Source organism: Carettochelys insculpta, chromosome 28 (assembly GCF_033958435.1).
Source record: "Carettochelys insculpta isolate YL-2023 chromosome 28, ASM3395843v1, whole genome shotgun sequence".
Classification (NCBI taxonomy): domain Eukaryota; kingdom Metazoa; phylum Chordata; order Testudines; family Carettochelyidae; genus Carettochelys; species Carettochelys insculpta.
In genome coordinates, this window is record NC_134164.1 from 7,803,321 (window position 1) to 7,830,936 (window position 27,616).

Genomic DNA, 27,616 nt, shown 5'->3' on the forward strand with positions numbered 1-27,616 from the left:
ACACTTCCCTGTTGGAGCCAGGTATAGAGCTCCAGGTCTGACACCAGGCCTTGCAGGCCTCGAGAGCTTTTTCCCTCCTCTTCTCTGACTTCAGTTGTGCTCAGAATCCTCCTTCAGCACACGAATGTAAAACCCTGGCCTGCCCCTGTGGGACTTGCACTGTGTCATTCACTCCCTGCTCACGAGTGGGCCAAGGCTTCGGGATCTTGACCCCTAGCAGAGTGCTTGGGTGGTTGCCCAGCAGAGATTCAGCTGCCACCTAGCTTATTAGCAGAGCGCCCACAGCTGGCGCGCGGTGTGTGTGTGTGTGTGTCGTGGTGCTGCACACCGGCACACACCTAAGAAATTTTATTCCACCCACGCATGGAAGCAATCGGAGGGAACCCCGCTCCTAGGCCATGTGAACGGAAGACCCCAGCCCGCCAGAATCCCAGCGCCTAAATCAGTTGCTCAGGCCTGGAACCGAGCCTGGAGAACACCCCACGCCGGCACCCCCAGAATGAATAAAGAAATCCCTCTGAGCAGCCCAAGGGCCCCACTCTCCTCTCTGGGCACCCCGAGAAGGGGTCCTGCTCCCGGGAAAGGCCAGGCTCGCGCGGGGGCGGGGGGAGCTGAGCCCCTCCATCCTGCCATTGCGCACACCCACCCCCCTACCGCAGGGCCCTCCCTCTTCCCCAGCCCGGCCCGTGGGCTGGGCTCCTGCAAGCGCGTCACCCGACCGGGGCCGGCCTCCCTGGCTGGGGAGGGGGCGGGCGGCTCGGAGCATCAGCACCAGGGAGAGCTCCCTGCCCGGGGCGGCCCTGCTCCACGCCACCGGCGGGGGAGGGGGGGGAGCCAGGCGGGAGGTGGAGGGGGGATCGTCCATAGACAACAGCGGGGCTGGGGCGGCGGGACAAGCTCGTGATCTGGGGGGGCAGAGGAGGGGCCCGGGGCGGGCTTGGCCGGCGGATCCCATCGCCCCCCGCCGGCCCTGGATGGAAGCGAGCTGTGTCCAGTCTGCCATGGCTCTGGGGCTCTCCGCCAAGAAAGCCTCGTCCAGGAACATCGCAGTGGAGAGGAAGAATCTCATCACGGTCTGCAGGTGGGGGCGGCGGGGTGGAGCTCGGGGGTAGATGGGACAGGGGTGGGGTGGCATCGCCCCAGATATGCGCCCTGGGGATGCGGGGGAGGGGGCTGAGGAGGGTGCAGAGGACCGTCTGAAAGGGGATCGGGCCCTGTGGGGGCAGGGCTGTGTCACCCCATAAGCATCCGGGCGGGGGGTGCAGCTGGGGGAGAGCTGGGGGTGCAGTGCCCCTGGGTAACTGACTGGAGGGTGAGGAGGGTGCAGAGGGCTGGCTGGAAGTGGGGGTGGCTGGGATCTGGCCCTGTGGGGGCAGGGCTGTGCAACTCCAGCAAGCATCAGTGGTAGGGTTGCAGGTGGGGGGTGCTAACAGGCAGGGCCGTGCTGTGTATTGTGTGTTTGAGGCCTGGGCCCTGGGGGGGGATTTACCAATGGGGGGGAAGGATGACCCAGGAGGAAGGAGGAGGAGAGCAGCTGGCAGGAGGAATGGAGATGGGGGGGGGCTCGCTGTTGGGTGCCCCCACCCCAATGCCTGGCTCGGGTGAGGCTGGGACCCCAGCAGGCCAGGTGTGGGCTCCGGAAAGTGACGTCACAGCAGGCCTGGCTCAAGCATGTGGGGGAGGGGAGGGGGTTGCCATAGCAACACCCTTTCTGGAGCAAGGGCTCTGGGTTGAGCCCTGGCCTGTGGGGGGTAGTGCCCCCCACCAGCTGCTTGGGGTGCATGGGGCACTGCCTGGGGCCCTTGCTCTGCCAGCTCTTCCCTGGGCACCAGTTAAACATCCGCATGAGCAAGAGGGGGGATGGGACCTGTTAATGGACTGCCCCCCAAGGCTCTGCCGCTGCCCCCCACGACCCATGCTGGACTTTGGGCTGGCCTCTGTGCCCCCCAAGCTGGGCTCTGGGCTAGGATGTGGCCTGGCAAGGGGAGGGTAGAATCACCTCCTCGAGAGCCTCCCGAAGGTGCCTCCTGCCCAAGGCATTGAGCTGGGTGACCCCAAAGACCTTCATCCTCATCCATCATCATCCCCACCAGCCCCTGGGGAGGTCAGCAGCTGGGGCTCAGGGTCAGCAGCCGGTCAGGCCTGGAGAGCCGAACGAATGCAGGCACCATAGATGAAGGCTGCCTCTGATCCTGCCCGGCTCTGGCTGAGGCAGTGAGGGTGGTCAGACCCTCAGTGGCACTTCCAGGCAGGGGTGGGGAAGGACCCCAAATGGGGCTCCCCTGGTCTCCAGCTCTGGGTCTGGGCCTGCAGTGAGTTGTGGGGCTTGACATGATGCTGGGGAGGGGCTGGTCCCGGGTGGGACCCCTGCACTTTTTGCAGGGGGGGTAGGACCAGCTTTGGAGCCACCAGGGCCTCCCCAGCTCAGGCGCTTACTTTGTGTATACGTGTTTCCATGAGGGATGGTTTTGTGAGCTTCTATGCAGCCTCCCTCCTTCCCCCACCCCTGCACACCAAGCTGCCGGTAGCTGGGCTTGTCTGCTGTTTTCAGGAGCAGAACCACCACCCCAAGAGTCTGTGTGGGCAGCTGTCACTGTCGTCAGGGAAGGGCTCTGCTGGGTTGGGTGCTCACCCAGCACTCCGCACTGAAGTAGCTGAGGCCCTCACAAGCTTCACTGGCCAGTGCTGTTCTCCTGCCAGGACAGATAGGGCACTGAGGCAGTGAGAGGCTAAGTGATGTGCCCAAGGTCACACCAGAGGTGGGTCAAGTCGCCCTGAGACCCGGCTGGGGCCCCTTACAGGCCACATCCTAGCCCAGAGACCAGCTTGGGGGGGCACAGAGGCCAGCCCAAAGCCCAGCAGGGGTTGTGGGGGGCACAGCAGAGCCCTGGGGTGCGGCCCATTAACAAGCCCCATCCCCACTCTTGCCCACAAAGGCGTTTTACTGGTGCCCAGGGAAGAGCTGGCAAAGCAAGGGCCCTGGGCAGTACCCCATGCACCCCAAGCAGCTGATGGGGGGCACTGCCCCCCACAGGCCAGGGCTCAGCCCAGAGCCCTTGCTCCAGAAAGGGTGTTGCTATGGCAACCCCCTCCCCTCCCCCACACGCTTGAGCCAGGCCTGCTGTGACATCACTTCCCGGAGCCCACACCTGGCCTGCCGGGGTCCCAGCCTCACCCGAGCCAGGCATTGGGGTGGGGGCACCCAACAGCGAGCTCCCCCTATCTCCATTCCTCCTGCCAGCTGCTTTCCTCCTCCTTCCTCCTGGGTCATCCTCTCCCCCCATTGGTAAATCCCCCCCGGGCCCAGGCCTCAAACACACAATACACAGCACCATATTTCTCGCTCCGTCCCTGCCAAGCCCACCACACGTTCTAGCGGGGCTTCGCACCTGACTGGCACCTGCCTGTGACAGGGCACTTGCTCATTGTTAATAGTGTGAGTGGCACAGCTGCCGACCTGAGTAATGTCTGGCCTAAGGCGTGCACCAATCTCTACTGGCTTGCACATCACAGTGGGTGCTTGGCACGGCTTTGCTGGGGGACTGTGATTTTTCCATGCCTCAGTTTCCGCATCTGCAAAATTAGGATGCGAGACGCTTCCTGTCTCCCAGGGCTAAAGAACTCAGCACTTTGGGTCCAGCTGCTATAGGAGGCAGCAGGGTTAGAGGCCACCAAGGGCTGATCCCTGCAGTTGGATGGATTTTGCAGGTAGTTCCTTCCTTGCAAACAGGTGGTAGAATTTGTCTGAAGTTATCACCTGAGAGCTGCTCAATAGGAGAGGGGAGTATCTGTCTAACTGAGCAGGGGACTATGGCCAAGGTGCCACCTCTGCCCTGGCTTTTAATGGACCCCAGTGTGGGCCATGGGCTGAAAGTGGGGCTCCTTTGGTTGTCACATGGGTGGGGGTGGTGGAAGCCTACTTAAGCCGTACCCCACTCAGGTACATAGAGGAAGGAGGTTCCTTGTGCTGTCAGTCTGGCACCAAGTTAACTGACAGCACATTTAAAAGAGCATTAGAGTACCCATCTGGCTCCTGTAAGCCATGTGGCTTGGGTGGGTTCTTACTCTGGGGTGCTAAAGAAGCTGTGTCTGAAACCTGCTTGGACCACTACTGAGGGTGCTACTCTGCTGAGCAGCACAGAGACCTACCAGCCAAACATAATGTAGTTCAGTGAAGAAAAACCCAGGACCACTTACAAAGGATGCAATAGTAACACCAGTGGGCAGGATACTGGCCTGCTGGGAGCCAGAAGAACTGGCTTCTATCCAGGGTTCCCTCTAATATTTTTCCATCCATGGGTAGAATAAATTTTACATGCCCCATGGCATGTGCGGATGTGCACCACCAATAGAAATGGATGCTGCCCTCTGTGAGTGCTCTGCTCATCAGCTGGGCAGCACCTGAATCTCTCCTGGGTGGCCTCCAAAGTGCTCAGCTTACAGGGAAGGCTGCTTCTATCCCCAGCTCCGCTACTGCTAGTTGTGCAACATTGGTCAAGTCACTCCCGCCTGGTGTCTGTAAAACCCCTCAGGCCAGGGAACAGGTTGTCTCTTTACTGCGTGCCCCGGCCCGTGCCCTGGGATTCCAAGTGAAGCCCTTTGTGTGTTCAGTACAGCTCCTGGGAGGTGGGGAAGCATGAATCACTCTGATGTGTTTGAGTTCAGCCCCCACAGGAGTGATCCCCGGACCCGCATGCTGCCACTGTTTGCCCCGGGTGCATATTGGTCCCTTATTCCCATTGTGCCTTCAGCCTCTTTGCCTGTGTGTGAGCAACAACAATAACTTGCCTCTCGCTTAATGTTGAGAGGGCTCTTGTCCGAGGCCTTTTCAAAGCCTGCATCGACGATGGCAAGCAGGTTTCCTCTGACCACAGCTCGTTTAGCAGGCAAAGGACTCTTAGTGATGAGTCAGACCCACTTCTCTTTTGCAGCGGTTGTGCTGATGAGATCCAGCAAAACACTTCCCTCTAATCCGGTTCCATTGACTTCAGCCAGGCAACATGCATGCTAGAAAGCACCTGCTGATGTGCTCTGGGGATGAGAGTCGAAATCAGTAGATCCAGCAGCTGACCCCTGTTCCCCACTGGCACCAGTAGGGCCCACTCTGTTCCCTAGAAGGGAGTAGCCGGCTGGCCTCCTCTCCAGGCCTGGTGTGTCATTGCTGTATAACGCTGCCAGCCACTTAATGTTGTATCCAGCTCCTTGGCAGATTATTTTGTTGCTTTTACTAATGTCAGTTTCATTCTCTAAGGGCGAGCACCATTCCCCTGCCTCCCTCCTCCTCCAAGAGCAGCAGAGAAGTTACGCTGATCAGCTCAGGCGTGGGCTCCCTTGGGGGCTGGGGTCACTAAGGAGGCCCTGATTCAACAAGGCAAGCGGCTGCCTCCAGCAGAGCAGGCCGAGATGAAAAGCACCATTGTCCAATCATGTTAGCATCTTCCCACCCCCAACCCCTGATGTGCTCTAGCTCTGGTGAAAGGCAGCCAGGAGTCCTCAGTCGGGAGCGTGCAGGGGGGAGATGGAAGGAAGGTCTTAGGGACCTACCGAGAGGCCTTGTGTGGAGGTGGGGAGCCCACCCCCAGTATGAGATCAGGGTGGCATTAGGCACCCTGAGGCTTGGCAAAGGACAGGTCCAGTGGGCTGGGCTAAGAAGAGCTGAGTTGAGGTCCCAGCTCTGCCACTACCTCTTTGGGTGATGCTGAGAGTGTCACTCTGGGCCTCAGTTTCTCCATCTGTAAAATGAGAATTAAAAATTTTCCTCCCCTCTTCCGCCTTCTTTGGGCCAGTCTCTGAGTTCATTGAGGCAGGGATGGGCTCTCATTTTAGGCCTGTACAGCACCTAGCACAGCACAGTCCTGATCTACCTGGGTGCCTCGAAATATTTACATTCTCCAGGAAACAGTGTGAGTGAGGGGGGCTAGGCTGGGGGGCTAAGTCACAATCTACAACCTGCCTGTAGGTAAAATGGTCTAGTTTCACGTGTTGCATAAGAAGCCTTTGGACTTCTCCGCTACAGGATGTCAGCTAGGCCAGTGGCTTAATAAGGTGGGTAAAAGTCGCAACAGCCAGACAGGAGCTAAAATGAAAACAGCAATACAACCCCATGTACAGCCCTTAGACAGCACAGTTCAGCTGGGGAGTCTAGAGCAGGGAATAAGCCTCCCAAGTGCAGCAGCAGGTGGGTTGCTTTTATCGCCCCCCCAGCTACAAGTGGGGAAACTGAGGCAGAAGCTTGCCCAGGTTCGTACAGCGGCAGAGCAGAGCAAAGAACCCAGGAATTCTGAGCCCCGTCCAATGTTCCTGCTAATTTTTGCCATGCACGTGGGTAAGAAATTTTGTTATGTGCACCGAGGCATGTGCAGATGTGCACCACCCAGGAAAGCACACGCTGCTGGCTATGCTAATCAGCTGGGGGCACCAGAATTTCTCCTGGGTAGCTGCTCAAGTACTCAGCTTACAGGGAACACTGGTCAAGTCGACTATTCTTCCCTCCAAAGCCTATTTCACCAGAGCAGGAAACAGAATCTAAATCTTTTGACTTCTAGTCCCTGGCTCTTTTCACTCCAGCAGAGGTTCCCAACCTGGGGGTCTGTGAGGGTATTGCAGGGGGTCTGGGAAAAAAAAGAAGATGAATAAAAATGATCATAGGAAATCAGTTTTAAATAAATTGCAAAATTACAAGCCATTATTATTTTTAAATGAAATACCTTCCAATAATGTTATTTACGGCTGCCCAATAATCTATACAGTATTGTGGCTTCCTTTTCATGTCATGAAGTGTATGTTGTGGCTAGAATTGGCTTTGATGGGGGTCCACAAATGCTTTGCGGGGGGGTGATTGCAAGTCTGAGAACAGTTTGGAAGGGGCGATTGGGGGTCCATGAATGGCTTGGGAGGTGATTGCAAGTCTGCAAAAGGTTTTGGGGGGACAGTTGGGGCAGCTACATTAGTGAAAAGGTCGGGAACCACTGCCCTCGAACAGGCTCCGTTCTAAAGCCAGGGCTGAAGTCAGTGCTTGCAAACACCCGTTGCATTGCGTGTGTGGGCAGCTCTTGAGCACATAACTGTACCCCTTTTGGATGCCTGTTTGTGCAGTTGTAGGACCCCACTTTCCAAGGCTCTGCTCTGCTCCTCCCGCCCTGGCTGTCTGTGCCCCAAACAGTCGTCTCTCCCCTGCAGTGTCAGGCTTCGTTGACAGTCATCTAGCAAAAGCCCTTTGGAGGTTTGCAATGTCAGCGACTGTCTGAAACCAGGCAGAGCTGCTGCCTGCCTTGTTCCTGCCCGGGACTCAGGCTTGAGTTGGGGCTGACACACAGGGACTGAGAGGCCTGAGGGGAGCTGGCTGCATCGGTGTCTGAAGAGCTGCCAACAGCAGATGCCTTGGCTGTGGCGAGAACAGGCGAACGGCGTGGAGGGGAAGGAGAGCGTGTGCCTCCTGCAGAGCCACACTGGGGACCACCGGCCTCCGCTTGCAGGGGCCCCTCAGGAGGGGGTGAACGGGCTCAGCCATAATAATCACCTATGGGAGTGGAAAGCCAATGACTTAGATGCAGGACTCCTTGGTCCTAGCCTGGGCCATGACTAGGGACAACGAGGGGGGTGCAGTCCTGCCTGCTTCCCTTCTTCACCCCCACAGACGTCCCCCTTTGGGCCTCAGTTTCCCCCTCTGTTAAATAGCCCCATTGATACTGACCCTCTGTAGCTGGAGGGCAAATTCGTTAGTGACTGTGAAGCTCTTTCCGGAGGGACCCTGAGCTGGGATCAGGCATGGGCTGACCATCTCTGTCCTCCCTGCTACCTCTGTCCATGTGCAGGGAGCTGCAATGCCAGGGCTGACCTGAGGGGAAGGGGGAAGGGCTGGGGCAACCCCCTCCCAGTGACACTGTGCAGGGCCCTGGGCAATTCCCTTCTCTCCCTGCACCACATTCCCTGCTCTGCTCCCAGCCTGGTCCCCTCCCTCACCAGCTTGGCTGGGGATTACCTAGAGCAGGGTGCAGACAAGAGCTGCAGTGGGGGGTCATCTCCCCTCCCCCCACTCAGCATTCCACCACAAGCCTCCCATCCACTGAGCTCCATTCTCTCCTCCCAGTGCCAGGGAGGAAGTGTGGCCCAGCAGGCTGGGAGGGCAATGGAGGAGCAAAGCAGGCTGCTGCTCGCGCTGGGTTGTGAGTGGAGGTAGGGGCAGAGGCCAAGGGGAGGCAACTCCCTGCAGCTGCTTCTGCCAATCCAATGCCCCCTCCAGGCCATAGGACAGCTGGGGCGGCTGCCCCGGGGACCCCAAAAGCACAGGGTATGGGACAGCCACTCTACCTTATCCTATGGACCGGACAGCTCTGTGCACGGTGGAAGATCAGCAGCTTTTCACAACTGGGGAAACTGAGGCACAGGGTGCCACTTGCCTAACCTCCCCCATGGCAATGACGGGCATGCAACGAGGAAGGGGTGTGAGGACGGCATCCCAGAGCAGGTGCTGCCAGATGGAGATGTGACTCCATGTTCTGCAGGGCTCTGTCATGCTGCACGTACCTGCGGTGAGAGAGAGATTTACCCTTAGAGCATTTCCAGGCTAAGCAGACAATACAAAGAGGAGACAGCGGGGGAACCATAGTAGCCCCGAGTTCCTACAACAGATGAAGAGAGTTTCACAGAGAAGGTTGGCAGCATTTCACAACTGGGGAAACTAAGGCACAGGGCTCCACTTGCCTACGCTGACCCAGCAGCCCTAGGCCGAACCAGGGATTGACCAGAGGTCCCACAAATCCACCCAAGGTCAGCGGCAAGGCAGGAATAGGCCCCAAATCTCCTGAGTCCCGGGGCAGTTTTCCGGGAGCCATTAAGCATGTGTTTCAGGGCTGCTTCTCCATAGCACCTTCCAGAATTGCTCCCTGCCCCCAGTGGGAAATTGTCTGCCCTCCCCGCATACCCCTCAGCGATTTCTTTCTTCCTGCCCAGTAGATTTTCTGTGAAGACCCTGCTGGAGAAATACACCACAGAGCCCATTGACGACTCGTCAGAGGAGTTCATTAATTTCGCTGCCATCCTAGAGCAGATCCTGAGTCACCGCTTCAAAGGTAACGCTGCTCGGGCCGGGCACGAGCCCACGCCACATCGATCGGCTGGGCTCTCTGCGGAGCGATCGGACGCACGTGCATGTCTGTGCATGGGTGCACATTTACGCCCTTTTGCTGTGGGAAAAGGGCTTGTGAACACGCCACAAGCACGAGTTTGCACACGTGCGCTTCCGTGCGGGAGCGTTTGCGAACATCTGTTGCATTGGGCGTGTGTGCAACTGTGGAGCACAGGGTGGATGCCTGTTTGTGCAATTGTACGCACCCAGGTGTGCGTACACACATGTGGGTAAGCTTAGTAACTGTGTGTGTGTTTGCACATAATTGTGGGGGTGCACCTTTGTGTGGGTGTGTGCGTGTGGGTGTGTGCACGGATCCATGCACGAACATGCCCCTGCTGAAAACTTGTGTATGTTGTATACATGCCTGTGTTATGAGGCTATCTGGGGCCTCCAGCATTAGCCAATGCTCAAGGCAGGCTGGCCCCATGAACTGTGGGGCCCTCTCCCCACCTCAGCTCAGCCTTCCCCTTCTCTCTGCCCCAGGCCCTGTCAGCTGGTTCAGCTCCGATGGGCAGCGCGGCTTCTGGGATTATATCCGCCTGGCCTGCAGTAAGGTCCCCAACAACTGCGTTAGCAGCATCGAGAACATGGAGAACATCAGCACGTCTAGGGCAAAGGTCAGGCTGCCCCCCACCTGCTGCTTTTCCCCCCCTCCATCTAAGCCGGAGATCAGCGACCTTTCCGAGGCAGAGGGCTGAAATTTGCCCTTTGGACCACTATGTGCAGGCTCAGTACCGGGGATGCTTTTTAAAGTCGCTAATAGTCCCCTTTGGGTGAGGAATTAGGAAATGTCCTGCAGTCCCACACTCAGCTCGCCGAAGAACTGTGTCTTTTTTTCCCCAAGGCAGCATGTTGGGTGTTTGCTGGGGAAAGTGATTACTTAGAGGCACCCAGGGAGATCAGGACCGTGCTGTGCTCGGTGCTGTACAGACCTAAATGAAAGGCAGGCCCTGCCTCAGTGAGCTCACAGACTGGCCCAAAAGAGGCAGGAGGGGGACATTTTTTAATTCCCATTTTACAGATGGAGAAACTGAGGCACAGAGTGATGGAGTGACACCCTCAGCATCACCCAAAGAGGAAGTGGCAGAGCTGGGGGGTGGGTCTGAGCTGTTGCTGTCCAAAGGGCCTTTCTTCTCCTGGGCCATAGAGCAGGAGTCAATCCCACACAGCGGGTTGAACCTCCCTGGTCTGGCGCGGTTGGGACCTGAGAGGTCCTGAACAAGAGAATTTGCTGAACCAGGGGAGGTTCAGGGTTTCTGCCTTGGGCAGCCCCAGCCTCCCACTCCCCTGAGACACTAGGCTGCCATGGGGCTCCAGCCCCACCCTCCTGTGGGTATCACAAGGCTCTGGCAGGTGGGGGCTCCACCCCGAACCCTGTGCTCCAGCAGGAGCTCTGGTCCCAGCCCCACAATGCAGGGGACCAACGGGGCCTCCAGCTCCAGCCCCTGCCCCATGGATGTGGGTCTGGCCCCAGCCCCAGGGCTCTGCATGGGGGAAGGAGAGTCAGGGCTGAGCCGTGCAATGTGCAGCTAAAAAATCGGCTGAAGTGCCACTCTTAGCATGCATGCTGGGGGTGGGGGGTTGCTGACCCTTGATCTGAGCCAAAAAGCTGGGCCTGGCAAAAGCAGCAGACGTGGGAAGGGCAGAGAGGCCCTCTTACAGGGTCTAGCAGGGACACTGGGCCAAAAGGCCCCTGGGCAACCTGGAAATGGGCACCATCTAATGGGGTAGCCCCTGTCCCCATGACAACTTGGGGGGCGTGAGTTGGGGGGGGTCAATTCGCTAGCCAAAAGGGGCAGCTTCCTGCACCGCAGCCCGTGCTCAGAGTGACTAGACCAGAAGGCATCAATCAGCACAGTCCAGTTCAAGAACCTCTACCCATCTTCCCCACAAGGGTTTTTGCGTCTGCTCCATTCAAAGGGGACAGTCACAAGGTGCTCACTGGTGCCCAGACACTGGGGTGAGGGGCACCCTCTGCCGGATGGCTGATGGAGGGTGTCTATGGGAATAGATAGATTGGCTGGCTGGCTGGATGCCGCCACTCAAGGTGAGTTCTTCTCACCTTGGCCTTGTCTGTTGCAGGGCCGGGCCTGGATCCGGGTGGCGCTGATGGAGAAACGCATGTCGGAGTACATCACCACTGCCCTGAGGGACACCAGAACCACCAGGTGAGCTTCTGCACCCAGCCCTGTGCTGTGCCACTGGCGGCTGTGACGAGGCCGTTTCTGCCACAGCCCCAGGGGAGAGGTGAGAGCAAGAGAACCCAAAATGTGCCCAACTGGCTGCATTGGCAGCAGCCCCATCCACAGGCACTGTAGCAGGATGGGCTTCCCATGGCGCCTACCAATCCCCACCATGTACTGCTGCTGCCTTTCCGAGGCAGAGGGCTGAAATTTGCCCTTTGGACCACTATGTGCGGGCTCAGTGCCGGGGATGCTTTTTAAAGTCGCTAATAGTCCCCTTTGGGAGGGGAATTAGGAAACGTCCTGCAGTCCCACACTCAGCTCGCTGAAGAACTGTGTCTTTTTTTCCCCAAGGCAGCATGTTTCGTGTTTGCTGGGGAAAGTGATTACTTAGAGGCACCCAGGGAGATCAGGACCATGCTGTGCTCGGTGCTGTACAGACCTAAATGAAAGCCAGGCCCTGCCTCAGTGAGCTCACAGACTGGCTCAAAAAAGGCAGGAGAGGGGAGAATTTTTAATTCCCATTTTACAGATGGAGAAACTGATGCCAGGCTCACGTTTCCGTGCTCCTCCTTGCCCCTCTCTGGCTCGGTCCCTCGCGCCCTGAATGGGAGGGCACGAGTCCATGCCAGCGCTGAGGTGAGATGTGGGCACCGTACCTGGTGCCTCACAGGCCCACGCAGCATGGGACTCTCTGGGCACCTGGCATGGGGAGAACAGCACCTTGTACATTTTGTGAGCCAGCGCAGGGCCACAGGCATGGGAGTGGGATCACTGGGGTTTTATACTGCAGCGCTTCGCTGTGTCTCTGCAGCAAGGCAGTGTGTGTGTGTGTGTGTGTGTGTGTGTGTGTGTGGACAGGTGCCAGTGAGACCTTGCAAGACCGCATCCCCAGGCAGGCACGTCTGCGTGGTGAGGCTGGGCGAGAGCCTGTGTGGTGTTCCTGGGGGCTGCACAGCCCCTCACAGCACTGACGGTGCCTGTCCTTCTCTGCAGGAGGTTCTATGATGACGGGGCTATCATGCTGCGAGAGGAATCCACTGTGCTCACCGGGATGCTGATTGGCCTCAGCGCCATTGACTTCAGGTAGGAGGAATGGGAGACCAGCACCTCCTCGGGGGGGAGAACGACAGAGGGTTGTCAAACCAGGAGTGGTGAAGAAAACGTGATGAGGGAAGTGTTATTTACCCGTTCCCAGAACCCAAAACCCAGGCACCACCCAATGAAACCAACAGACAGTAGAAGAAACATAAGGACTTACTGCACCCAACACACCCTGGAACTCACCCAAGGCCAAAAGGATAGAAGTAGACTCATAGAGCTGGAAGAGACCTAAAAAAGCCATTGAGTCCAGCCCCCTGCTCTAAGCAGGACCAAACCCATCAGATCAGCCCTGCCAGGGCTTTGTCAAGGTGAGACTTAAACACCTCCAGGGATGGAGACTCCACTGCTTCCCTGGGTCGACCATTCCAGTGCTTCACCATCCCCCTAGTGAAAAAGTTTTTCCTCATGTTCAACCTGGACCTTTCCAACCGCAACCCGAGACCATTGTTCTGTGTTCTGCCATCCGTGACCACTGTGAACAGCCTCTCTCCAGCCTATTTGCAGCCTCCCTTCAGTAAATTGATGGCTGTTATCAAGTCCCCCCTCAGTCTTCTCTTCTGCAGACCAAATAGTCCCAATTCCCTCAAGCTTTCTTCATAAGTCATATGCTCCAGCCCCTAATTATTTTGGTCACCCTCTGCTGGACCTTCTCCAGTGTATCCACATCCTTCCTATAACTGGGGACCCAGAACTGGACACAATACGCCAGATACGGCCTCACCAAAGCCGAATAAAGAGGAACAATCACTTCTTTGGATCTACTGGTAACGCTCCTCTTGATGCAACCTAACTCATGTCCAGCTTCTCATCCACTACAACTCCCAGGTAGTAGTAAGCCTCTTCCATTCCTACATTGTGGAGCATAGACCATGGATGTCCATTCACCAGCATTGCCTGTCCTGGGTGATCTTTTCCAGTTCTGACCAGGTATATCCCGTCTTTTAGTGTCTGCCTTCAGGTCTCTACACCCAGCGTTTCTTGGGTGTCCTCTTTTCCTTTTTCCTTCTGGGTTGGTTCCAGAGTAAGGCTTTCCTTGTGGCATTGGTGGTTGCTTTTCTGAGGGTCTGTCCAATCCATCACCAGCTTCTCTTCCTGATTTCTTCTTCAGCAGGAAGTTGGTGAGTCAGTTGCTACAGGTCTTGGTTGTTGGTGGTGTGTGGCCGGTGGATCCAGAAGAGTTGACGGGGCTGTTACTGATAAACATCTGGATTTTTTCAAAAGTCATCTTTGCTGTTCTCCAAGTTCCTGCTCTGTACAGATCAACGTCAGTAGCACAGAGCCAGTCATGCTCGGTGGCAGGGCGCTGGAAGAAGCTGAGGTCTTTGCAGCAGCGTTGATAAAGAGGGGGGCACCAGTGCTGATGTCAGAGCGAGGATCAGGAAAGTGAGAACAGCTCTTCTTCTCATGAGAAGCAGCTGGAAGTCTAAGCAGATCAAAACTCAGACTAAGATCAGTTTATTCAACACCGGTGCCATATGAGTCCTACTGCGCAGAGCAGAGACTTGGAGAGCAGCACAGAGGACTGTCAAAAAATCCAAAAGTATAACTAGGGTCAAAAAAGGGACAGTCATCAATGGCCTAATCTTTGTGAGCTCATTAGCCAGGATGGTGGGGTCACAACCCCATGTTCTGGGTGTCCCTACCCCTCCTACTGCCAGAAGCTGGGCTTGCACAAGAGGCTCAATTGCCTGGTCCATTCAAGGATCTAGCCCCAGCCACTGTTAGAAGACAAGACACTGGGCTAGATGGGCCATTGATCTGGCTCAGTACAGCCATTTGTGAGTCAAAATCTCAGAGGTATTTAAGCATCCATCCCTAGAATATTGCTGAGCACCTTAGAGATCCCTGGGGGAGAGACAGGGGACCAAGGTACATTTCTCACAGCAATCCGAGCACTCATGGCTCCTAGCCATGGCATGAACGAACTTTTTATGCCAAGCCCCACCTTTCCCCCATGCAGTTAGCAGGTTCCCCTCACAACCTGTCGAACGGCACCCAAACTGATGGAGCTTTCAGTTATGTTCATATTTAAAAACTCCATTTCAGCAGGGCTAAGAAACTAAGTCTGTAGAATGTAAACCCATTGTGAATCGGTCTATAAATGTGAATACGCCGATGGAAAAACAGTGACATACTTCAATATTGTTATGAGATGTTATGTTATGAGATGTTATGAGATGGATGTGCCTGAGACCCAGCAGCTGACCATGTGGCACCCCCCCCATGAAATTTCATGCCCCCCAAGGGAGCCCAGCTCCACTTTGCACCCCCTGTCCTAGCCCAAAGGGTTTCCTTTGTCAGGAGTAAAGAATCACTAAAGATTAAATTTCTACAACCCAAGAACAAGAGACTTCATTAGAATTACCCAAAACAATCAGCCCAAAGCCTATGTTAAAAGAACACGATTAAGGTGGCAAAGTCCAACCAGTGAAAGTGAAGACACGGCAGCGTGGCGACTGCCTGTTTGTCCTTAGTTCACCCTTCTGTGCGGGTGCATGCTCTGGTACAGTGTTTAACAATGGGATCTCATGCTTATTTTCCCACAGGACCCCTGCCCAAATCGGTTCACAGGCTAGTGCTACTTTGTGAGCATCCTTCAGCTCTATTGTTTTCTCTTTGCCAGTCAGTGAGTGACGGCTCTGTTCTGACCGTGCTCCAGAGACAGGATTATTCATTCCTTCCTGGGTGTTTTGCCACTAATGCATCCGAGCGCTTGACTGGTGTCACCCTCACAACACCCTCTTGGGATGCAGGGCGTTGTTACCCCAACTGGCGGATGAGGAACTGACTCACACAGCTTTTTCCAACCATTTTGGGTGCCGCTTTCAGACACCCACGCTGGGTGTTTTTCAGGGCATTCAGCATGAGACAGCACATTATGTGTTCAAATCACAGCTCCCGCAAATCAAGCCCCGTGGTACAGAGTCTGGCCCCCGCCAGTAATAAGCCCCCCATAATTACCAAAAATCTGGGTTTAAGTAACTCTCAGTGCACCGGGCAGAGGCAAGACCCAACCTAATTCTCCAGAGCAACATGCAATTGCCTTTAAGCAGGAGATGGTCTTTTCCCTTGCTGCAATCATCTGCCTTCTTCGCTGCCGCCTTCCAACTGCTGCAACTGCAGGGCCCCTACACACCACAGCTGCCTTGGCTACAAGCTCTGAACAGGTTGTGTGCCCTAGATGGCAGGCTCATGCAATTATAGATCAAATCATAATTTGCACACCCAAGCAAGGGGGACGAAGCTTGCGCAGACCAATTTCATAGGGGCAGTTCCTTGTGCTTGAGTGCTCAGCTTTGTAACTTTAATAACAGCGCTCCTGGGGTGGGGGAAGGGAGAACCCAGTAGTGGGGGACAGACACTGGCACTTGGGAGCCAGAGGAGGGAGCCTGGGAGTGCCTGGGAAACAGTGGGGCAGGCGGATCTGACGCCCCAACAGGTCATCAGCCATTGGGAACTTCTAGATCCACCACAGATCTTTGCAGTTTGAGTTACCAGAGTCGCTGACAGCAGTAGTAGGTTGTCATCCTCTGTGTAGCTCTGTGCTATTGTGAGAGGAGATAACACTTCCCAGTGGGTTTCACGGAGCAACAGTGGGACTCAGGGACCTGGGTTTGGTCCCAGACCCTGGGGGACAGTGTATTCTACTGGGTACCAATTCTCCTGCCTGTCCTTCCTCCAAGCACGAACCCATCTGCTCCAGCATGTCCCTGTTCCCCACCCCAGCTTCTTATCTCTGTCCCATCTGCCTCACCTAGCCAGCCTGTCTGTGCGCCTCAGGCTTTCCATCCCAGTCTTCCTGCCTAGCAAGGCCTCCAGGTTTCTCACCCCACCCCAGCCTCTCCCCACTCCTAACCCAGCCATTCCTAGTTTCCTCCCCCAGTTCCTTGTCTGCCGTGTGCATGTTTGTCGCCATAGCTTATTTGCTCCCTCCAGGTTTCTCCAGTCCCCACCTCCCCATTTCTGCCCCACTGGTTCCAAGTCTGCCTCCTCTGGCTCCCAGCCTTTGCCCCCCACTCCACCTTCCACTCCTGGGTTCTCTCTCCGGCCACAACCGGCCTGGACCAGAACCAGAACTGCCATTTCAGGAAAGTCCCACGGCCCTGCCAGACCTCCAGCTGGAACATTCTTGGAGTGGCTGGAGTCTTGGAGGAATTTAGCTGCTCACATTGAATCAGCCTCTGCACTTCATGTGCAAACTGCTCTTCGCCAGAGGGCTTCTCACCAGGCCCATCTGGCTGGATTTTCACCAAAGTGGCACAGGACCATCCCCGACACAAGGGCCCACAGCCCAGCCACGCTCCAAAGGATGGGGTTGCAAGAGCTTTTTGGAGAAGTCTCCTGGATTTTTTCATGTGGCAAAAACAACCTATGTTCCCTTGACCTCCTTCCGGGAAATGACTGGATGGGTTTCCAGCCCCACTCCTGCCTGGCTTCCTGCTATGGACTAGTGTCCTCACAGCCAGACTGTCTCTTATTGCATGCCCTGCTAGGGAATGTGCTACTGCAAGGACCTCCCAGCACTCCTGAGCCATCCCTATGGCTGCTGGGTGAAGCTGGGACTGCAGTAGCTAAGAGCTCGCCTCTCCATCAACGTTCCTGCCTGGTCCTCTACAGCAGGCCACTGTGAATATCAAAGGTGGGGAAATTAATAATGTGATATATGCCATCACATGCCAGCAATGCCCCTCTGCCATGTATATTGGACAAACCAGACAATCACTTCTCCAGAAAAAGAATGGACACAAATCAGATGTTCGGAATCTGAACACATAAACCTGTGAGTGAGCGTTTCAGCTTTGCAGGTCATAGCATCCAGCGTTTAATGGGTGCATTCTAAAATGAAGAGACTTTAACACCAGATTACAAAGGGAGGCATCAGAACTAGAATTTATTCTCAAATTTGATGCTTATCAGCTTGGACTCAAAGATTAGCTTCTGTGATGACTGATTAGCTTCTGTGATGAGGTAACAGGCTCTGTGGACAATGTATACTTTGACTTCGGCAAAGCTTTTGATACAGTCTGCCACAACATTCTTGCCCATAAGTTATAATTGGAGATGCACATCTCCCAGAACTGGAAGGGACCTCGGGAGGTCATCTTGTCCAGTCCCCTGCCCTCTTGGCAGGATCAGGCACCATCCTTGACATCTATTTGCTCCAATCCCTCAATGGCCTCCTCAAGGATTGAGCTTACAACCCTCAGTTTAGCAGGCCAATGCTCAAACCACTGAGCTATTCCTCTCCCCCTCCCCCAGTTAAGGAAGTATGGATTGGATGCATGAACTATAAGATGGATAGAAAGCTGGCTTGACGGCTGGGCCCAATGGGTAGTTGTCAATGGTTCAGTATCTGGATGGCGGCCGGTTTCAAGCGGAATGCCGCAAGGCTCAGCTCTGGGGTCGGTGTTGTTCAACATCTTTATTAATGACCTGGATGAGGGACTGGATTGCACCCTCAGCAAGTTTGCGGATGGCACAAAGCTAAAGGGAGAGGTAGATACGTTGGAGGGCAGAGATAGGGTCCACAGTGACCTGGATAAATTGGAAGATTGGGCCAAAAGAAATCTGATTTGCTTCAACAAGGAGAAGTGTAGAGTCCTGCACTTGGGATGGAAGAATCCCAAGCATTGTTATAGGTTGGGGACCGACTGGCTAAGCAGCCGTACAGCGGAAAGGGACCTTGGGGTTATGGTGGATGAAAGGCTGGGTGTGAGTAAGCAGTGTGCCCTTGTAGCCAAGAAGGCTAATGGCATATCGGGGTGCATTAGCAGGAGCATTTCCAGCAGATCTAGAGAAGTGGTTGTTCCGCTGTATTCGGCCCTGGTGAGGCCACATCTGAACTATTGTGTCCCCCCAGCATAAAATGGATGTGGATGTGCTGGAGCAGGTTCAGCGAAGGGCAACAAAATGATTAAGGGGCTGGAGCACAAGACCTATGAGGAGAGGCTGAGGGATTTAGACTTGTTTAGTTTACAGAAGAGAAGACTTAGGGGTGATTTAATAGCACCTTTCAACTTCCTGAAGGGGAGCTCTTAAGAGGATGGAGAGAAACTGTTCTTAGTATCAGTCCCATATAGCAGAACAAGGAGCAATGGCCTGAAGTTAGAGAAGGAGAGGAGTAGGTTGGATATTGGGAAAAACTACTTCACCAGGAGGGTGGTGACACACTGGAATGCGTTGCCTAGAGAGGTGGTGGATTCTTCATCCCTAGAGGTTTTTAAGTCCCAGTTTGACAAGGTCCTGGCTGGGATGACTTAGTTTGAGTTGATCCTGCTTGAAGCAGGAGGCTGGACGAGATGACCTCCTGAGGTCCCTTCCAGCCCTAGGATTCTGTGAAAGATATCAATTTCCTTATGCATTACAAGGGCAATTTCCCCACCATTGATATTTGCAGTAACCACAGGTAGCCCACTTAACAGATGTTTGCAGAAACTTTTTCCTCCCCGCTCAATCTCCTTCCTTCTGTCCTATCTAGCTGATTCATCGGTTTTATTTCATTTTTTTCCGATCTTTCTTTTAAATTCTCTTTGTCTCAGTTACTAGTTATCAGGATTCTCCAGATCTGAAGTGGGTCTGTCCCTCGAAAGCTGATCACCTAATAAATTATATTGTTACTCTTTAAGGCACTACGGGACTGCTTTTGTGTTTTGTGAAGATACGGACTAACACGGCTACCTCTCTGAGACTATTTACTGCACCTAAGACACCACTTCCTTGGTAGTTATCCAAGAAGCACAGAGCATGAGGCTGTGCAACTTGACAAAACTTATAAGCATTGTGAGGTGTGAGTACAGGAGCCACTTAATGACAGAGTACTCACATTGAAAACTAAGGCCATGTCTACACTAGGAAATAAAGTCGAATTTATTAAAGTCAGCTTTAGACCACTAGATTTTTACACAGACCCACTTCTTCAGCCCACAGCCAGACCAGAACAGACTCAATATTTAAGGCACAGAGAACCAAAACCAGTAATCAAAGTTGGCAAATCAGAAGAAAATGATCAAGGTGAGCAAATCAGGGAGCTCAGCTAATAAATTATTTTGTCAGTCTTTAAAGTGCTACTTGACTGCTTTTTTGTTTTGATAGTGTATAGACTAGCCTGGCTCCCTCTCTGTTACTAGATTTTATACAGTTGCTGGTGAATGTCCAGACTCATTCACAAAGTGGACACAGTGTGTCCCCACTAAATTCACTAGCGTGGACTGTGTCAGCAATGCATTGTGGGTACCTGTCCCACTGTTCCTGCAGCCCCTTTGCATTCTGGGTTTCTATGGGCTTGGTGTAGAAGATAGTCGGTCGGTGACATAATGCAAGGTTTCATTGTCTACCCTTGCCTAGAGCAATGGATGGAAAACCATTGAACCCCAGCAGAGAGGTAGAATGCTTGAGTGACTGGCAGGCAGAGTTAGGCCAGACCCCCCCTCCCTGATGCAGGCAGAGAAGAAGAAGGTGATACTGGGTCCCGGAACCCTGACTACTGTCACAGGGTACAGTAGGAGCCACAGGGGAAGTTTCCCCCAGCAGCTCTGGGGCCGTGTTCGTCCATCTTTCTCATTGTGTCTTCCAGCTTCTGCTTGAAAGGGGAAGTCATGGATGGGAAAACCCCGGTGGTCATCGACTACACCCCATACCTGAAGTTTACACAGAGGTAACAGCTCCTGTGTCATCCACCTCATGAGCCATCCACCGTCTGTATGGGGGGGGACACAGAGCCTGTAGTGCCACTCAGATCCCTGTTAGTGGCACCTTCAGACCCCAGTCAGGGCCAGGGTTCCCGCTAATGTTTTACAGCCCATGGGTGCAATAAATTTTGTAACATGCGTGAAGGCACGTGCAGAAGTGCACCACCAATAGAAATACACGCTGCCGGCTACGGGCGCCTGGGTGGCACCTAAATCTCTCCTGGGCAGCTACTTCCAGGGAAAGCTGGGCAAGACCCCACATGCTTGGTGCTGCCCAGTTGCCTGAGAAGACCTAGTCCTTGCCCAGGGAGCTTACGTCACATAGGGAAGCAGGGAGAGGGGGAAACGGAGGCCCCAGCAGTGACCTGCCCATAGTAGAGCTCGAAATGGCACCGGGGTTGCAGAGGGTTGGGCTGGGCACTGCATCATGCTGCCCCTCCTGCAGGTGCTCAGGTCCACCTCCATTAACTCTTGGTGATTTTGCAGCTGGCTCTGACCTAACACAGCCTCTGTGCCCCTCCCACTGAGCTTCACTCCCCAGGGAGGGGAGGCTGCATCTTGACCCCTCTAGTTATCAAGGCCGGACCCTCCCCCCATCAGGAGGACATACAACTGTGTAAGTGCATCATGTACCAAAGAACCCCCCGGCATGGATTTCAGACCCCCCTACTGGGCTTGGCAAGAAGGATTCTGGGTAACACAGTCCGGTTCCCTGCACACAGCACCACGAGGGGCCAGGAGAAGGCGCTGTGCCTGTTACTGCTGCTGTCAGATCCATCCACCCAAGGCCTAGGAGAGGAGCTGAAAAGCCTGGCAGCGAGAGCTGCAGACCGAGAGGCGGTGCAGAGAAACAGCCCCAAGGGCCCAGAGGAGGAGAGACCCGCCCATCTCCAGCTGGACAGTGAGAGCTGGGGCGTTCAGGAGACACGAGCGACCGCTGGTATTCAGCGGCCTGGGGAATCATGGGAAACGGTGATGCCAAGGGAGCACGGGGGGTGCCAGAGAGCAGAGCGCAGTTCTGGGACAGCCCCTCAGCTCTTTGAGACAGGGACATACTCTGTGTTTGTCCCGCGCCTCTCACAGGGCCCCGCAGCCACGGCTGGTCCTTTGGCACTAGGTGGGGAGGCAAAAGTCTCTTGGTGGAGGGCGCTAATGTGACATCATTGCCCCTATACTGCGCACAGCTCTGAGCACACCGGGCCTGAGATAGGTTGGAGGGGCTGTTTGCAGGGCCAGGCTGAAAAACAGGATTTGGCAAGTCTATGGAGACTTTTCTCACAAGAGGCCAGCAATGTACCTATCTTCTAGAGATGGAAGGGACCTGCAGAGGCTATCGAGTCCACTCCCCTACACCAGGACCAAGCACCATCCCTAGCAGCTTATTTATGTAACCTACTCACTCCAGGGCCCTAAATCACCACCTCCAGGAGTGGACTCACAACCCAGAGCGTAGCAGGCTAATGCTCAAACCACTGAGCTATCCCTCAGCCCAGGGAAGCTGCAGGTGGCAAGTAAATAGCACCAGGGACAATGGGGCAAAACCAGCCATTCAGACAACACGCCAAGCATGCTGGGCAGAAGGCCACGATGCTCTGAACAGCTGCCTGCGCCGCACGCTGAAGGGAGCTCACTCTGTCCCCTGCAGGAAGGAGACATCCCTGTAAGCTGAGCGCGTGGGCGACCGCCCAGAGAGATTCAGGTGCCGCCCAGCTGAGTAGCAGAGCGCCCACAGCCGGCAACATGTGTTTTTATGGGTGGTGCACATCCACGCCTGTTTCGGGGCACATAACAAAATTTATTCTGCCCACAGATGGAGACAGTTAGAGGGCCCCCTGGGGCAGACCCAGTAGCAGGGATTCCATTTACGGCGCTAAACTGCCCAGAGGGGGCGAACCTGGGAGAGAACCCAGCAGCCCGGAGGTTTGGCTCCAACGCCCAGCGGGCCACAGGGAAAAGCTCCGATTAGCTCTCGGGAGTGTCCTGTTCTTTAGCTTCTCTTTGGGCCCTGCCACTCGACCGTGACGTGTTCTGTCTCTTTTGCATATGCATTTGTGTGTGCACCCCACCCCCAAAGATGTCCATCCATTGGGGTTCCCAGCCCCCCACCCTGGCCCCCCAAGCGGAGCAGGCCAGGAGCTTGTCTTCTCCCTCTAATCCCCCGCGTCCCTGGGCAGCTACGACTACCTGAGTGACGAGGAGGAGCGGAGGAGCATGGACACCAGCACCAGCGAGGAGAGCTCGCCCGAGCACCCCTACCAGCTGCTGGTGACCGACGAGGACAGCTGGTACAACAAGTGGCGCAAGATGGAGCAGAAGTTCCGCATTGTGTATGCGCAGAAGGTACCCGGGCGCCAGGGAGGGGCGAGTGTAACCCGCCGAGGTCCCAGCTTCCAGTTTGCCTGTGGGCAGTGCCCTGAGGAGTGGGGTCATCCAGGCCAGCCCCCTCTGCTGAGGCAGGGCCAAGTGACCCCAGACCGTCCTTGCCAGGGGTTTGTTCCACCTGTGCTGGAAAAACTCTGCTGAAGGAGACTCTGCAACCTCCCTCAGCCTCCGTCTCACCCCCTTGTGCCTGGCAACTCCTGCCAGGGCCCGACTGGCCGCCAGGAGCAGCCTGGTGCTTTCTGGGCCCCTCGGAGGCTGAACAGCCCCTCTGCAGCCCCTGACCCCCCGCACAGCAGCCCTGAGGACCAGCAGCATGGCCATCCCAGGCCCTGCTCCTCCCCGGTGGGAAGGGAGGCCTCAGCCCCATGCGGTGAACACTGCCCAGGGGCCTGGCCTCTGCCCTGCTGCCTGGGACAGGGGCTGCTGCACCACGAGTGCGGCCACGTCCCCGGCGCTGGTCCTGGCATGCACCCGGGACACGCTGCCACCAGATACCGCCACAGCACTGGCCTGGGCACCGCTCACCGTACCCAGCCCTGCCCTGCCCTGCCCTGTGGGGTCCCCACGGCCAGGCCTGATCCCTGTGTGTGCCCCAGGGGTACCTGGAGGAGCTGGTGAGGCTCCGGGAATCCCAGCTGAAGGACCTGGAGGTGGAGAACAAGCGCCTGCAGGTGCGGCTGGAGGAGGTGAAGGTGCAGAACCAGCTGGAGAAGAGGGAGCTGGAGGGCGTCATCCTGGAACTGCAGGAGCAGCTGTGAGTCCGTCAGAGCCCCTGCCCCACGCCGGGTCCCCTCCTCTCCCCCTGCCCCACGCCGGGTCCCCTCCCCTCCCCCTGCCCCACGCCGGGTCCCCTCCCCCACAGCTCTCCCAGCCCCACGCCAGTTCTCCTCCCCTCTCTCTGCCCCACCCTAGGTGCCCTCCCCTCCCCCTGCTCCACGCCGGGTCCCCTCCTCTCCCCTCCCCTCCCCCTGCCCCACGCCAGTTCTCCTCCCCTCCCCCTGCCCCAAGTTGGGTCCCCTCCCCTCTCTCTGCCCCACCCTGGGTGCCCTCCCCTCCCCCTGCTCCACGCCGGGTCCCATCCTCTCCCCCTGTCCCACGCTGGGTCCCCTCCCCTCCCCTCCCTCTGCCCCACGCCAGTTCTCCTCCCCTCCCCCTGCCCCAAGCCAGGTGCCCTCCCCTCCCTGTGCCCCACACTGGGTCCTCTCCCCTTACCTCCCCTCCCCCTGCTCCACGCTGGATCCCATCCTCTCCCCCGGCCCCACGCTGTGTCCCCTCCCCCACAGCTCTCCCAGCCCCACAAGGTGTCTCCTCCCCTACAGCTCCCCCACCCCATCCCATGCCCTGTCCCCTCCCCCTCAGCTCCCCTGCCCCACGGCCTGTCTGCTCCTCCCTGCTGCCCTTCCCCCAGCTTCTCTTGCCCCACCAGGGGGAGCTGCCCCCCCCGATCCACCTGCCCCCCACAGGGGGGGGGGCTCTGTCCCCTGCCCACCCCCCGGCTTCTCCCCCCCCTGCAGCCTGAGGGCTGCCCCAGCGTCCCCATGCGCCCTCCAGCCCAGGTGGTGTGGCCGCTGCCCCACTGGGTGGGGAGTCAGGCTGGGCCATGTTCCTGGCCCCGTCCCGCTGCACCTCACAGGCCCCCTACTACTGCAGGACGGGCCTGATCCCCGGCGAGAACCCCCAGCTCGCCAAGGAGATGGCCACGCCGCTGGTGAACCAGTGGCCATCGCTGGGGACCCTGAATGGGAACGAGAGTGGGTCGGACTCCAAGCTGTACAGGAGGTGAGACGCCGGGGGCCTGGGGGGCCATGCAGAGCAGCAGGAGGAGACACTCAGGGGGGCAGGGGCGGGGCGGTACGAACCTCCCCTGTGCAGAGGCTGCTCTGAGCCTTGTGCCAGGGTTCCCAGCAGCCTGGGCTGCTCCCAGCAACCGGGCCTGGGAAAAGCACCAGGTGGCAAAGTCCCTCGCACTGTCCCAGACAGGGTCCAGTGGTGCAGAGTGGGGGAGGCCGGCCGGCCAGGCAGTATGGTGAGGGGTGAATGGCTGGCCATCTAATGGGGGGTGGGGGAGGAGGTATTGCTGACCACGCAGCGGGTGCAGGCAGGGAGGCAGGAGATGGCCAGATGTGCATTGCATGGGGGTGTCGATATTAGGCATTGTGTATGGGGGGGACCAGGCAGTGTGTGTGTGTGTGTGTGTGTGTGTGTGAGCACGCGCGCCTATGTATGTATATGTTCATGCGTGTGTGTGCCTATGTATGTATGTGTTCATGCGTGTGTGCGCGCACGCACCTATGTATGTATGCGCTAATGCATGTGTGTGTGCGTGCGTGCGTGCATGAGCTCGTAGCTGGCCGTGCATTCTGTGTGTGTAGCGGACCATGCATTGTGGTTGGGTGGCTGTGTAGCTGAACATGTATTTTGTGTGTGTGTGTGTGTGTGTGTGTGTCTGACTGTGCTGGGTGGGTGGGTGTGTAACTGGCCATGCCGTGGAGTGGGAAATGGCTCAGCATGCAGAGCAGCGGGCAATGGGGTGTCAGACTTTCTCTCAACCCAGCCCCAGCAGGTGGATCTGATCTCCTCTCCACGGGACCGTTCAGGCCGGTTCGGGTTTTATCTGACTCCAGGCCCTGTAGGGTGCATAAAACCCATTGGATGGTGGGGGAGGAAGGGGGACCCCAGAGCCGGTAACCCCATCTCCTGCCAGCAGAGGGTAGAGGGGTCATCCCAAACGAGGGGCCTGGCTGGTTTCTTCCGACACCCATCCCAGCTTGGAGAGTAACTTGGGGGCAGGGGAGGGTGGTGTCTTTATCCCCAGATGCAGGCCCAGGGGCCTGGGGCCTGCCAAACCCCCCGAGAGCCTCCCTGCCTTAGGCCAGAGGGAACCACTGCGGCTGAGCTGCTGGACATGACAGCCATGCCCTGGGAGCCATCCCCAAGCCCATATCTGGGGGTTGAGCCGGAGCTGAGTTTTAGGAAGATTTCCAGGCTCGATTCAGCGCCTTCCAGCAATGAAGACTCCACCATGTCCCTGCGCAGTTGTTCCAGTGATTAATGAACCCGTTAGGGCTGTGGGTCAGAGGGAGAAGGGTTGGAGTCTAGGTGGTTAGAGGGAGAGGAGTCTTGGTGGACAGATGGAGAGATGATCAGACAGGGAGGAGGAGCCTAGATGGATGGACAGTCAGGCAGGGAGGGAGGGAGGAACCTAGATGGACAGACGGACAGTCAGGCAGGGCAGGAGGAACCTAGATGGACAGTCAGACAGGCAGGGAGGAGCCTAGACAGATGGAGGGATGTGGGGTGAACCTGGTAAGAGGTCTCCCTTCCAGGCCTGGGGCCGTGCTTACCCCCCCAAGCTGCGTGTTGTACATGGGCCTTGCCTCTCCAGCAGGGTTGGGTGGCTGCACCTAAAAGCTTCTGCTACTGCTAATTAACAGGGCCCAGCTAATCTAAGGTGATTTCCACCTGCAAGCCGCCCCACTGCAACCAAAGAAATTACACCCCGGCTTCCAGGTGGGCACGTGCTTGTCTGGCTCAGGGCTGAGGTCTGGGTCCCTGGCCAGCTCCCAAACCCCGCCACGTGCCGTGGGAACCCAGTGGCACCTCACCCATGCAGCTCCAACTCCCCCAGTGCACAGGGCTGCTCTGGCAGAATTCGCAGTGCCTGCTGAGAACAGAAGGGCCCTCTGGAGTGGTGGCCAGCAGCAGAGGGGGCTGTGCAGGTGACCGGGGCTGCTGCTCGGGTGGGGAGTAACAGGGCGCTGTCTCTCGCAGGCACAGCTTCATGAGCGCGGATCAGCTGTCGGCGGAGATCAGCCTGAGCTCGGATTCCCAGAGGCTGGGGGAGGGCAAGCAAGGAGAGCCCTGGGGGCCGTCGGGTAAGCCCCCTGCCCAGGGCGCGGTGGGGAGAGGCTAGCCCCCCGTGGGAGGGCAGGGAGGCGAGAGTTACTGATTAGTTGTGGTTGGAGGCATGGGAGAGGTTACCTGGGAATTTGGAGGTGAGCCTGGAAATCAGACCCAGGCATCCTGGCTCCCCGCCTGTGACGCCAACCCCAGCCTGCATGCTGCGGGGATCAGCCGCAAGGGAGCTGGAGAAATTTAGACAGGAACCCAGGCCCACGGTTGGGGGAATTAAACATTGGAACAACTCCCTGAGCGAGCTGCTGGATTCTCCGCTCCCGGCCGTATTTATATCCAGACTGGGCGTTGCGCTGTAAGATCTGCTCTCAGGATTCCTTGGGGTCATCTCTGGCAGCTCAGACCAGGGGATCACAGCAGCCCCTTTGGTCTTGGACTCCAGGAGTCTGGCAGCGTAGGAAGGTGCCTGGCGTGGGGCAGTGCAGATGTTGCAGTTATAGCTGGGGGGAACTAGGAATCAGGGGTTGTTGGAGCTCTCCCTGGCTTTCAGAGGGATTGAGAGCAGGAGACTGGGAACTGGGGCTCACGAGTGCTGGTCCTGCCTCTGCTACTGACTTCCAGCAGGGCCTTGGGCGACTCACTTAGCTGTTATCCAGTCTCCCCTGAGAATGGCCTGATCTCCTGCCCTCTCTCCATTCCCCTCTGCATTCCAGGGAAGGACCCCACCCCGTCCATGCTGGGACTCTGCGGCTCCCTGGCCTCCCTCCCAAGCTGCAAATCCCTGGCCAGCCTGAAATCTAACGAATACCTGGTGAGCGACAGTAACGAAGCCAGCCCTGCCCACAGCCCCAGCTGAGATGCTGCGCAGTGCCACTTCTCCCGGGATTGCTGCGTCCCACCACACAGCCAAGAGGAGAAACAAGGAACTGACACCCCCTCCAACCAACGGGACCAGTGCTGCAGGCAAACGGACCTCACCGACCCCCCTGAAGGGCTGGGACTGCCAGCCCCACCCTGGCTGACTCGCTGCATCCTTACAGACGTGGGCCCCGCTCCTAACACGGGCCGCTTCACCCTGTACAGAATAGCCAAAACTTGGACGGAGCCGGCAGGATCCAGGCGGGCTTTGCAAAATGCGCTGCGTACGGAGGGTCACTGCCCATGACTGCAGAAAGGCAGCCACCTCTGGGGTGGCACCGGGCAGCTGCTGAACTGCCGTCCTGCACAGGACGGGTGGGAGCAGGATCCTGTATGTGGCTGAGACTGACAAGTGG

At 56.9% G+C, this 27,616-nt stretch overlaps 1 protein-coding gene across 1 annotated transcript; it reads left to right on the forward strand.

The window, feature by feature from the left end:
* Positions 1-974: 974 nt before the first annotated feature.
* Positions 975-27,616, forward strand: RUNDC3A (RUN domain containing 3A). Its single transcript, XM_074979018.1, has 11 exons — positions 975-1,081; positions 8,956-9,071; positions 9,614-9,747; positions 11,213-11,298; positions 12,310-12,399; positions 19,991-20,071; positions 22,280-22,445; positions 23,084-23,241; positions 24,138-24,266; positions 26,259-26,362; positions 27,056-27,616. The coding sequence occupies exons 1-11, from the start codon at positions 975-977 to the stop codon at positions 27,196-27,198; spliced, it is 1,314 nt and encodes a 437-aa protein (XP_074835119.1). The 3' UTR covers positions 27,199-27,616.

Excerpts from the sequence above, each read along its gene's own strand:
- RUNDC3A (XM_074979018.1), top strand. The coding sequence starts at position 975 with ATGGAAGCGAGCTGTGTCCAGTCTGCCATGGCTCTGGGGCTCTCCGCC. Across the intron at positions 12,400-19,990 it reads CTCAGCGCCATTGACTTCAG|CTTCTGCTTGAAAGGGGAAG; the intron begins GTAGGAGGAATG and ends TGTGTCTTCCAG. Across the intron at positions 26,363-27,055 it reads AGAGCCCTGGGGGCCGTCGG|GGAAGGACCCCACCCCGTCC; the intron begins GTAAGCCCCCTG and ends TCTGCATTCCAG.